The following is an 11,376-nucleotide window of genomic DNA, read 5'->3' as shown; positions in this document are numbered from 1 at the left end:
TCCACGCTTGAACTCACACCTGTTATTTCTCCATGCCTCTGTCTCTGCGCTCTCGGGAGCATAACCGATCTCAGTAATGGCTCCGTGTCATTAGCGCGGAGCATTTTGTTAATTTGATGGCTAAGCTCTCCCTCCCCGGCCCTGCCCTCATGCCCCGCAGCAGGCAGCTAAACTGGCCTGATCAAAGTTTCATGGCCGAGGCTTAGTAACATTAGACGGGACAGTCTCCAAGCGAACAGCGCGGCCTGCCGTGTTGTGCCTACGCCGGCCCCGGCCCTACACGTAGCCCGCTGGTCCTGGGCCCAAGAGTTGGGGTAACGGGCCGGGTCTAACGCTTTGCCGATGACGCTATCTTGTGTGTGAAAAGAGGGGCTGCCCGATTCCGTGTCTGAAAACCACCATTCCAACGTGGCCGTTGAATTAGATCGCGTAGGTCCGCTTGCTAATCGTTTGATTCTATAGCTGCCTCACTTGGGTTTCATTACAGCAGCCTACTTGTGTGTACGAGGGTTTTTGTAAGTGTTCTCTCGTATAACGTAACAGTGCACAAGCCAATAATCCAGTTTCTAAAGAGTTTTAAGTGTGGATTATTTTCAGTGACAATTTCAGACCATGGAATTATAAGGTTCTACCTGACTTTGTAATCGGAAGTGACAGCTCAATTTGGATACTGATTGACCTTGCTGTTTACTGCAGTTACCGTAATTCTGGTTTCCTTTTGAATCGCTGAAAACAAAGTATGATTATATTCTTTTTCAACAATCCTTGAGCTCCATTCTTCAGTGCCCAGATGTATGCACAATATCACGTTTCTATTTTAATTAGCACGTCTTATATATCCTATCCTGAACTCTGACCTGCAGTTGGTAGCCTACATAAACAAAAAAATATGATTTCAGAAAATAAAGCACAAATTGACCCTTCTTTTATTCTCAACTCGCTCATGCAATGTCATTATGAATTTACATAATAATGTAGGTCAGCCTGAGAAGGTAAATGGTTTAATTGGGGGGTTTACCCCGCACTACGCTCCTGATCCAGTTACACGACTTGCTGTAATGGAGAATTTGCAACTGTGCCATTAAAATACAAGCCTTGGAAGAGTTCACCAAACACAAAGCGGAGCCAGACAGGTGATCAAGCAATGGGACAAAAGGGGATGGAGAGATAGAGAGAGAGAGAGGAGAGGGCGGGGAGGAGGGGCGGATGAGTGTCTCTGGCTGTGTTGACTGACTGCGGCTTTAGTTGTTGCTGGCGTGCAGCATAGCGGCGAGGCATGCATAGGGACAGCTTCAGCTCCCTGGCCATCCGATCTGTCGTTCGAGCTCTGTCGCGAACCGGCCCGCAGCGTCGACCGAGACTCAGGGACGACCATGCGACAGGTGAGGGGGATACTCTGTAGATGCTCGGCAAAAATGTGTGGCTCCATTTTGGTAGAAGCTAAGAAAAATAACTTTCCTTTCCTCCTCTTGCCTGCTTTCCTTGACCTTGTAAAAGTTTGATGAGGGAGTGAGGGAAGCCATTGGAAAGAAACAACATGTATAAAGAGAAGATCTTCGAGCGGTGGTTCTCAACGTGGGATTCGGGGACGATCAGGGGTCCTTGAGGGGTCTCCTAATTGATGAATTGTCTTAATTGAGAAGTGAAAACAGTTAGAGAAATTTAGAAGAATGAGTGTCAGTGTTCTCTCTCTACAGTACAATACAGACATGGAGTCATGCAATTCTAGACACATTTTCAGATTTGGGTCCAAGATACAAAATGTCATTATATGGGGGCCTGTGCCGAGGCACCAATGTGGACTAAATTAGGGGTCCTCGATATGAAAAAGGTTGAGAAGCTCAGAGCATTCAAACACAGTCTTAAGCTCTATGGATTTGATATTCCAAAGTGAAGCGAAGAATCTAATAGTGAAGTCATAGCCTTGCTGTAACAGTGGGACACTTAGATATTTGACAGGCAGCATGTTAGGGAGAGAATGATGCCGTCTGTGGCTCCAACAAACTATCAGTCAAACTCATCTTTTTCTAAATGCAAATTAAACTTCTGCATAATGAGAGCACTGAATGAGAGCTTATACTGCAATGGGATTACGAAAACAATTTAGCTTTCAAAATGATATGCTGCCAGTTATCCAGTTGGAGAGATAATATGGAAATGGTTTGGAAAGTAGCGTTCTGGCTTGTCACGCTGAAAGATTAGATTCTTAACACATAGACCGTATAATCTCAATGTCTGGTCCTTGGCTCAATAGAGTTGTTGAACTATTTACACAAAGCACATGTCAGAAAAAAGAGAGTAGAAACAGATCATGCAACTGGCTTATACTTTTGTATACTTTATTTGCCCTTTTACCGACTTCCATATTTTGTCTGTGTTTATTGCATCATGTCGGTTGCTTTATTGTTTAAAAGGTTCATTCTGTAATTCTGCCACTAAGTTAGTGACCCTTTACTAACACCTGAAATCCCAATTGTTTGTTCGAACATGAATTGGGTCGTGCTCGGGTCATGAGTGAAAGGGAGATTTGGGGAGCTTAGTTGGCTCAGTGAAACTAAGCAGGGCAGGACAAAAAAGTCCAGTGAAAACATGCGGCACCAGAGCGCGGCCCAGCAAAAACACAGTCCAGACGGGCTTACCGAGCTGCTTGGCTGCTACACCATAGAACAGGAGGAGCGGGAATGCTGTGGGTGCCGGACTTACTGCCAACATCAGACTGTCTAAATCAGAATCAAAATCCAGTGGGGTTTCGGGATGCACGATTATATCGGCACATCATCGATAGACTATAAAGTGTAATATTGAACATCGGACCGACACGAACATTTCTGCCGATATATGACAGGCCGATAAAACGACACTTAACGACACACAATTATGCTCAACATTACATTATTTATTTGTTTTGCAAACTTGTGAAATAGGTTAAAATTGTCTCTGGTTGTGGTGTCAGGATTGTCTCAGGGAGAGCATCATCCAAGCCTGTTTAAATAAGTAGGATGAATCTTATAGTTTTATTTGAATGAAAATGTTACATAAATAAAATGATGGCATGTTTTACATAAGCTAAGTTGAAGTATGTTTCTTATTTTCGTCGCCTAATGAACGTCTTCCATTCGGGGCATGCTTGCCTAGAAGAGACCTTCTGGTCAGAAAAGGCGACGAATAAGTTCAAGTCTATTTCTTATTCAGGGTTTTCCCTACATTAAAGATGAATTACAGTTTATTTAGATCAGTGTAGTAAAGTAGTAACATTTCAGGAATGAATTTGATGTTGAATTTCTTTCTTTAGATTGTGAAAAAGGCGACTTGAAATGGTAGTTAGAGCCCTGAAAAGGGTGCAGTGGATCAGGGGTTTTCAAAGTCTGAGACTGTGGGCCTCCCCCCAGACAAAGCTTGGAATAAGGCGCTGCCGCCCCCCTTTCTCAACTCCTGGATGCCTATATTGGACCCTGATTATGTTATTTGATCCCATAAACACTCAACAGTTGAGCCAAGATAGCCTGATATTGCTGTTTGACATACTTCAGACCACACCAAATACATAGATGCATGTCAAAGTACTGTATCTCTTAACCAAATCACACACATTTAGGCTATTCTATGTGATCTCATTTTGATAACAAATAACTAATCTAATTTGTTTAACTTCCATTCACTGAGCCTCCCCTGAAACTGCTTGGAGGACCCCTGGGGGTCCCACTTTGAAAACCTCTGGTCTTGACATTTCCATTAGTATATACCTGATAACACTAATGCATTGTGAGCACATTCATAAGACATTATAAGGCTTTATAAAACTCTTTATAAATGTTTATAATCATGCATGTTAAGTTATAAGAAGGTTTATAACGTATTATAAGAGGTGGACATAATGTATTACGTTTAGCATTCATGATGCTTATACCACACCATGCCAACGTGACAACAGTGTTTGAAAGAATAATCGTGTTTGTTTACACTTTACTTGCAGCTACTGTTGCAAATACTGTTCATAAGTCCTCATAACTGTGTTATAGTGTCATACGATATCTAATAACCTTATAGCGTTGTCACTTTACTTAAAGCTCACAAAGTCGTGCAATAGCGTATTATTGATGTTTATTATAATACGGTATGTCCACCACTTATAATACTTTATAAACCTTGTTATAAGTTGCCGTGCATGATTATAAACATGTATAAAGAGCATGCATTATAATGTCTTATGAATGTGCTCATATGATCATTAGACATGACCTTCATACATGGTGGTTTGAACAATATTAACTTGTCTTATTATTAGCTCAACCTAGTGTCCTCTAGAGAGAGAGTGGCGTCAGCGGAGGACCAAAATGCGAGACTCATTAGCCAATGAACAGCCAGGAATGGGTCTCGCGCTACTTTTGCACGCTAAAATAAAGCTGGTAATGTACAATTTGATTCAAGGGATGAAAAACCCTTTCAGAGTACAACACAAACTGTCTATTTTGCTGCAACTCGACAGTGCTGCTTAATCCAGGACCTTACTTCCTGGAACTCTTGAGAGTAAAAAAACTGGTCCATTGGAGTGAATGGAGATGTCGGGACTCTTCTATCTACACGGCTCTGGCTCAACCTAATGAAACGGCAGCATGTTTTTCAAGTATGACTTTGACTTTGTGTTCCGTTTTGTTTTCAGATGGCAGAAGCGTGAGAAGACAACAAATGGATTCTACAGGGAGTGGCCTCCGTAAGTCTCTTATCGTGTGCGGCGGCGTGTGGTTTTAGGCTGAGCAAACAAACCATCAGGCCGGACAGTGTACAGTACATTAGGCTGATAATGGCCCTTTATTAAAAATCACATCTGCTCCACCTCTGATGTGATGCCTCCCTCCCTGACCACGGCAAGTGCTTTTATATTGGGTGTCCTGCTGTGCACAGCACTGCTGCTCATCCAGGGTGCCCTGTGCACAGTGCTGCTGCTCATCCAGGGTGCCCTGCTGTGCACAGCCCTGCTCCTCATCCAGGGTGCCCTGTGCACAGCCCTGCTGCTCATCCAGGGTGCCCTGCTGTGCACAGCCCTGCTGCTCATCCAGGGTGCCCTGCTGTGCACAGCCCTGCTGCTCATCCAGGGTGCCCTGCTGTGCACAGCCCTGCTGCTCATCCAGGGTGCCCTGCTGTGCACAGCTCTGCTGCTCATCCAGGGTGCCCTGCTGTGCACAGCCCTGCTGCTCATCCAGGGTGCCCTGCTGTGCACAGCCCTGCTGCTCATCCAGGGTGCCCTGTGCAGTGTGCACAGCCCTGAGGCTCATCCAGGGTGCCCTGTGCACAGCCCTGCTGCTCATCCAGGGTGCCCTGTGCAGTGTGCACAGCCCTGCTGCTCATCCAGGGTGCAGCTAGAGCAGGAACAATGCAACATTCAAGATCAATGTAATCCGGCACGCACCAGGAGTGTTCATATCCACTTTTTAGTTTAATTCATATAAAATATTGGGGCAAACAATTAACAAATTTACCACGAGAGGAAGGGGGTTGTGGCCCCATTTACCACTGGTACAGGGTTGTGGCACGAGGCGAAGCCGAGTGCTATAAACCCTGTACCAGTGGTAAATGTGGTCACAAACCCCGACCTCGAGTGGTAAATTTGTTTTCTACAACAGCTACCAAATAATATAAAAAATACACAATTGTAACATCCAATTCATTTATTTACAATCATTACTGGTTTCAGAATACATTTATCCTTCCGCCACAGAATATAGTTCCATACACAAGATCAATGATTGCACTAAACATTTAGTTGCCTTTGAGCCAAAAAACAACTAACCTATTCCTTAACGGGATTCACAGTTATTGATACATTGCCTGTAAAAGTACAGTTATTTAAACAGTTATCTAAAGCAGCCCGTTTTGGTGGTGGTGTGTTGATATCTGGTGACGGCAGAGGGCGTTTGTTTGTTTGACAGTCCCAGGTTCGGGGTCCGGGCGCTAGTCCGACCTCCCGCTAGTCCGACCTCCCGCTAGTCCGAACTCGTGACAGCTCAAGCTCAGCCAGTTCTCTCTCCCCAATTTCACCATGTCGTTCTTTGTTCACTTCACCTTCATCTTCATCTAACCACTGCTCAAAACTCAATCCACCCAGTAAATCAAACATTACTACGAAATCGGACATTTCCTTGTTAGAGATCGGCCATTTCCTTGTTAGAGATTTGTCGACTGACAGGCTAACAGTGGGCGGAGTCAGCACAGGGAGCGGAGTCAGCATCAGGGAGCGGAGTGATACTGCGGTTGGAGCCGAACTGTAGATTGTTGGCCTATTTACCACTGTTGCTAGCCAATCAGAATCCAGTATTCACTCATGCTGTTGTAGAATCTCTGATCTTGAATGTTTTTATTGTTGTTACCAGCAGCACCGCATGTGCTGGCATGTGTGCGCTCATGCGTGTGATCATAGCAAAATGTCATCCTGACCTGGAGACACCTATTGTAGTGGGAAGTACCAGAAGCCGTTTTGAGTGCTTTGCCACATGTCTGTCTGTCTGTCTGTCTGTCTGTCTGTCTGTCTGTCTGTCTGTCTGTCTGTCTATTGCAAGATGATCTCTGGTCATTTTTATACCAGATGTCTGATTTTACTCAAGAATAATGCTCTGGGGGAACCATTGAACGTTTGTCCATTTCCTGGGGATAAAAAATGGCTTTCAAATACATATTTCTATCTATCATGTGTCTGTCTGTCTCTCTCTCTCTCTCTCTCTCTCTCTCTCTTGCTCTCTTTCTCTCTCTCCAGGCATCCAGGGGGATGACAACCTTCAATCCATGCTGGTGGGGACGGTGATGAGGAAAATCAAGTCTCGCACCTGGAAGAAGCAGCGCTACTTCAAGCTGCAGGATGACTGCATGACCATCTGGTACAAGTCCAAGAAGGCCGGCAACGCCCACTCCACATGTAAATAGCATGTGATTGACTGATGTGTAACTGATCAACCTCCACTCCACATGTAGCCTACGTAGCACGTGATTGAATGATGTGTAACTGATTGGCTCGACTCCACTAGGCCAGTGATTCTCACCTTTTGTCATATGGAGGACCCTAAGTTAGTCCAGACCAAAGCCATGGACCACCAGATTTAGTCTCTCAGACCCAAATCTGATATTTATTTAATATTATTGTTAGATATGATTTGGTCCAGGATTCCATGACTATCTGCATTGTATAACAGCTAAACTATGATCAAAACAGTCATTCCTCTAATGGTTTCAATGAAATAATGCTAAAGTTGAAATATCCATCAATTTGCTAGGGACCCCCTGCAACACCCCCGAGGACCCCTGGTGGTCCACGGACCCCACATTGAGAACCACAGCTATAGGCTATTACCTGCATTTGTATCCATAAAGAAAAACATTGCAACCTGAAATCCATGCTCTTTGTGCTCAGTCTCTGTGGGTGATGTGGAGGCAGTGCGAGAGGGTCACCAGTCCGAGGTGCTGCTCAGCATCGCCGACGAGTTCCCGGCCGACCGGTGCTTCACGCTGGTCTTCCGTGGCCGCAGGGGCAACCTGGACCTGGTCGCCGAGTCATCCGAGGAAGCTCAGTCCTGGATTCGAGGCATGAGGAAACTGATTGAGAACCTGGAGAACATGGGCGAGAGGGAGAAGCTTGACCAGTATCCTTCACACAATGGCTTTTGGGGCAGTGGTCTTCAACCATGTGCCTATCTATGCCCAAGAGTCCAACCAAACACTACAGCAGCCAATTTCACTCATTAAGTTCCCTCCTCCCTGGATTAAGTTATGCTAATCAATTGAGTTAGCTGGTGCTTGGTGATTGGTTGGAGTGAACAGTTACAGACTCTTGGGTTACAATGGCACATGGTTGATGACACATGTCTTATGGTGGAGTCATACTAGTGAGGAAGAGCTTATCTGCAACGGGTTTCAACGCTGAATTGGCTTCCCAGCCATTTGGCTTAGACACACACAATTGGGTGTTTCATTCTCATTGAATGTAGTCTGGGGGCATTAGCTTAGCAGTTGCACATCCGGTCTATAGCGGATACGGAAACAGGAAATGGCAACGGAAACGCCTCTTTCGTCGATTACATTTCTGATACAAAGCTTCTGTGGTGGCTTCAAAGATGTAATATTATGGATACAGCAAGATTATACAGCAAGTATTTTTTGGATATGATATGTCCATGTTTTATTAACTAACTAACTTGTAGTAACTCAAAACCGGATACAAATGACCAGATACAGGCATTGAAACTGAAAAGTGATAGAAACCAGGCTTTCCACAGAGTCTATGGAGAGCCTGGTAGTTTACATTGAATGCGACATTCTCCTTAAATGGCATACAGATGGATTGGTGACTGGTTCAAGAAGGCGGACAAGAACAAAGATGGCCGGATGAACTTCAAGGAAGTGCGAGACCTGCTGAAGATGATGAACGTGGACATGAACGAGCACCACGCTCACCGTCTCTTCACGGTGAGAGCCTTCGAACCGCAGGTCTTTGGAGCGCAAGTTAGCCCCTTTCGGGACATGTGTCATGTTAGTCTCGCTTGCTAGACTCTCATAAATGTGAAAGGCAAAGAAGGAACTCTTACATCTTGTCTTTTTCACTTAGCTTCAGTCTAACATTACTTGGCCAGAAAAACTGTGGTTCTTTGGAGGTTTAACTCGTTTAACTTATTTCTGCCTCCAGACCCTCTGAGTTTTGCTACATCTGTCCATAGACTCATGATCCTTGTCTCTTCTCAGATGGCTGACAAGTCTCAGTCGGGTACACTCGAGGACGACGAGTTTGTGCTGTTCTACAAGATGTTGACCCAGCGGGAGGATGTTCTGAGGGTTTTCCAGGACTACTCTAGCGACGGCCAGAAGCTGTCCCTGAAAGACCTGCAGGAGTTTGTGAGAGAGGAGCAGCTAGAGGGGGGCGACGCCCAACAGTTTGCCAAGCAGCTCATCGAGCGCTACGAGCCCTCCGACACAGGTACACAGGGCAGGCTAGATTAGCTTTACACCAATATGATTGACTGTATATTGACTTCCACCTGTTGCAACCAAAGAGCTGTGGCACAGTGTTTTTGTAGCTAAGAGTATCGCTGCTACTTCCTGGTATCTGGACTTCTACCTGGTCTACACTGTATTCCGCTTAGTGCAGGGCTCTTGGGACTCTGCACTGCCTGCAGTAAATAGTGCATAACCTACTACCCAATTTTGGGGAATTTGCTTTGCTTGAAAATTGTCAAATTGAGAGGTATTGAATATTGCCACAAAAGATCAGTATTGGCCTTCAGAAACCCACACCTACACAAATCCTAGCATATCATAGGTTCAAATATTTTGATACTGCTAAAATATTTAAAAAAAAATGTTTTTGGGTGCTTAGTTAAGTGATACTATATATTTTTTTAAACCTTCAAAGCACAAGATTCACAACCTCACCCTCACCCCAAAATTAAACAATATTCAGAATAGCTGTTGTGCCCCATGGAAACGTTAGATTTTGCTTTATGCTGTTTTACCAAATTTGTGCTCAACAAATCAATACACCGTTGAACACTTTGTGAAATCTAATGTAAGGATTGCATGAATTGTGCCATACAGCTGATATGAAGTGATTGTTATAGTTTTATGAATGTGTTATAAACCAGAGGCCGTATGATATATTAGGCTGCTGGTACCTTGGTACCTTTTTGCAGTCTTTCTTTGAATGAAGCCACATTATTATTCACTATACGCAGCCTTGCAGGTGCAGCTAACAAACTGATTACAATTCAGTTCATCTTGTATTGAATTGTCTTTAAAGCGCTTATTTACCAACCTTGTATTATATATATCACTCATTGCCCGTTAGCCTTCACTATTAGGGGTGGCAGTACAGTACCTCAGGCAGTAGCTCAGGAGGTAGAGCTGTCACCTGGGGGAATCGAAAGGTTCCTGGTTCGAGGCTTGCCCCTCCCGGTAGCGTGTCAAGGTGTCCTTGGGCAAGATACTGAACCCCTAACTGCTCCCAACAAGCTGGTTGGCTCTTGCATGGTTGCCACCGTTACTGTGTGAATGTGCAGTCTGCTTGCCAGAATAAAATGTCGCCATTGTACATTTGTGCAATTCACAGATATCAACATTTCTGATGTGTTGTGTTGCATATCACATTTCTAGATATGTGATATCAATGTTATACCCATCATAGAGTCTGATACTGAAATAGCGCGGAGGTGAATAAGGGTGTTGTGAATGTAAAATTACACATTTTATTTTTTGTTTCAAATGTATGTTCGGATTGCACATATCTGTGGATTGCAAAAACCTACAGTGCCGACATTTTATTGTGGTGATGATTGGATTGCATTCAGGTAGACTTTAGCATTTGTATGACGTGTAAAATCTGGCAATGGAAGAGTTATGTTCTGACGCTACCTTGATGGTTTTCCAGCCAAGCTGCTGAACGCCATGACATTTGACGGTTTCTTGATGTACCTGGGCTCGGCCCAGGGCTCCATCTTCAACCCACGGCGGAAGGGCATCTTCCAGGACATGAGCCAGCCGCTGTGCCATTACTTCATCTCGTCCTCACACAACACCTACCTGATGGAGGACCAGCTCCGAGGACACAGCAGCGTGGAGGGCTACATCAGGTAGCATTGTTCTTACCTGGCGTGTCAGAAACCAACGCTGTAGCGATCTATCAATCAACCAATCAATCAATCAGTCAATCAACTTTAGTTATATAGCACTACACAGTTGAACCAAAGTGCTTTATAACACACAGAGAAAAAAACAAAGCAAAAGCAAGAATCAAACGAAATAGATCGAGAAGAAAAAAGTCAGTGTTAAGAGAATAATGATAATGAAAATAACTACAGTAATAACGATAGTAGAATTAGAGGCACATGTTCACACAGAGTCCAAAGTGACAACATAGGCCTACAGAGGGTTCAGGGGAAATACCTGAGCTGCTTACAGGGTTCACAAACATTACAAAAATGAAATTCAGCTTAGGGACAGTTAAAAAGCTATTCTGAAGAAGTGTGTTTTAAGATGACTCTTGAAGGTCTCAATAGTGGGGGAGGAACGGATGGTGGGAGCCAGGAAGCAAATTCCAAAGTTTTGGGGCAGCGATAGAGAAAGCCCCCTTTCTCATAACACTTAGTCCTGGATCTCAGTTCTCTGAGATCTATCAAACTTCCAAATGCAACCAATGGAATAACAAAAAAGTATCCCTGCACTAGGGGTGCACCGCATCTATCATTTGGGTTACATAATGTGTTGTTTGTTTGTTTCATAATTACAGTATAGTATGATTGAATTTGTGCTCATTCAAAGATAGTGTGATGAAGGGCTCGAAATACTATAAAACAGGCCAGTTATTTGTTTATAATGATTTATTTGTTTCCGTGTCAAAAAAGG

General features: G+C 44.1%; 1 protein-coding gene across 1 annotated transcript in view; it reads left to right on the top strand.

Moving 5' to 3' along the window:
• Positions 1-4,686: 4,686 nt before the first annotated feature.
• The window catches only part of plcd4a (phospholipase C, delta 4a), a gene marked incomplete at both ends in the record, with an annotated part of 32,167 nt that continues 25,477 nt past the window's right edge, over positions 4,687-11,376 (top strand). The window contains 6 exons of the mRNA XM_083633408.1: positions 4,687-4,711; positions 6,749-6,907; positions 7,400-7,628; positions 8,322-8,451; positions 8,725-8,956; positions 10,403-10,604. Of these exons, the coding sequence (XP_083489534.1) occupies positions 4,687-4,711; positions 6,749-6,907; positions 7,400-7,628; positions 8,322-8,451; positions 8,725-8,956; positions 10,403-10,604 (977 nt within the window). The remainder of the gene's footprint in view (positions 4,712-6,748; positions 6,908-7,399; positions 7,629-8,321; positions 8,452-8,724; positions 8,957-10,402; positions 10,605-11,376) is intronic.

This window comes from Poromitra crassiceps (assembly GCF_964638095.1).
Source record: "Poromitra crassiceps genome assembly, chromosome: 3".
Lineage (NCBI taxonomy): Eukaryota > Metazoa > Chordata > Actinopteri > Beryciformes > Melamphaidae > Poromitra > Poromitra crassiceps.
This window is presented reverse-complemented; position numbering and strand designations above follow the sequence as displayed.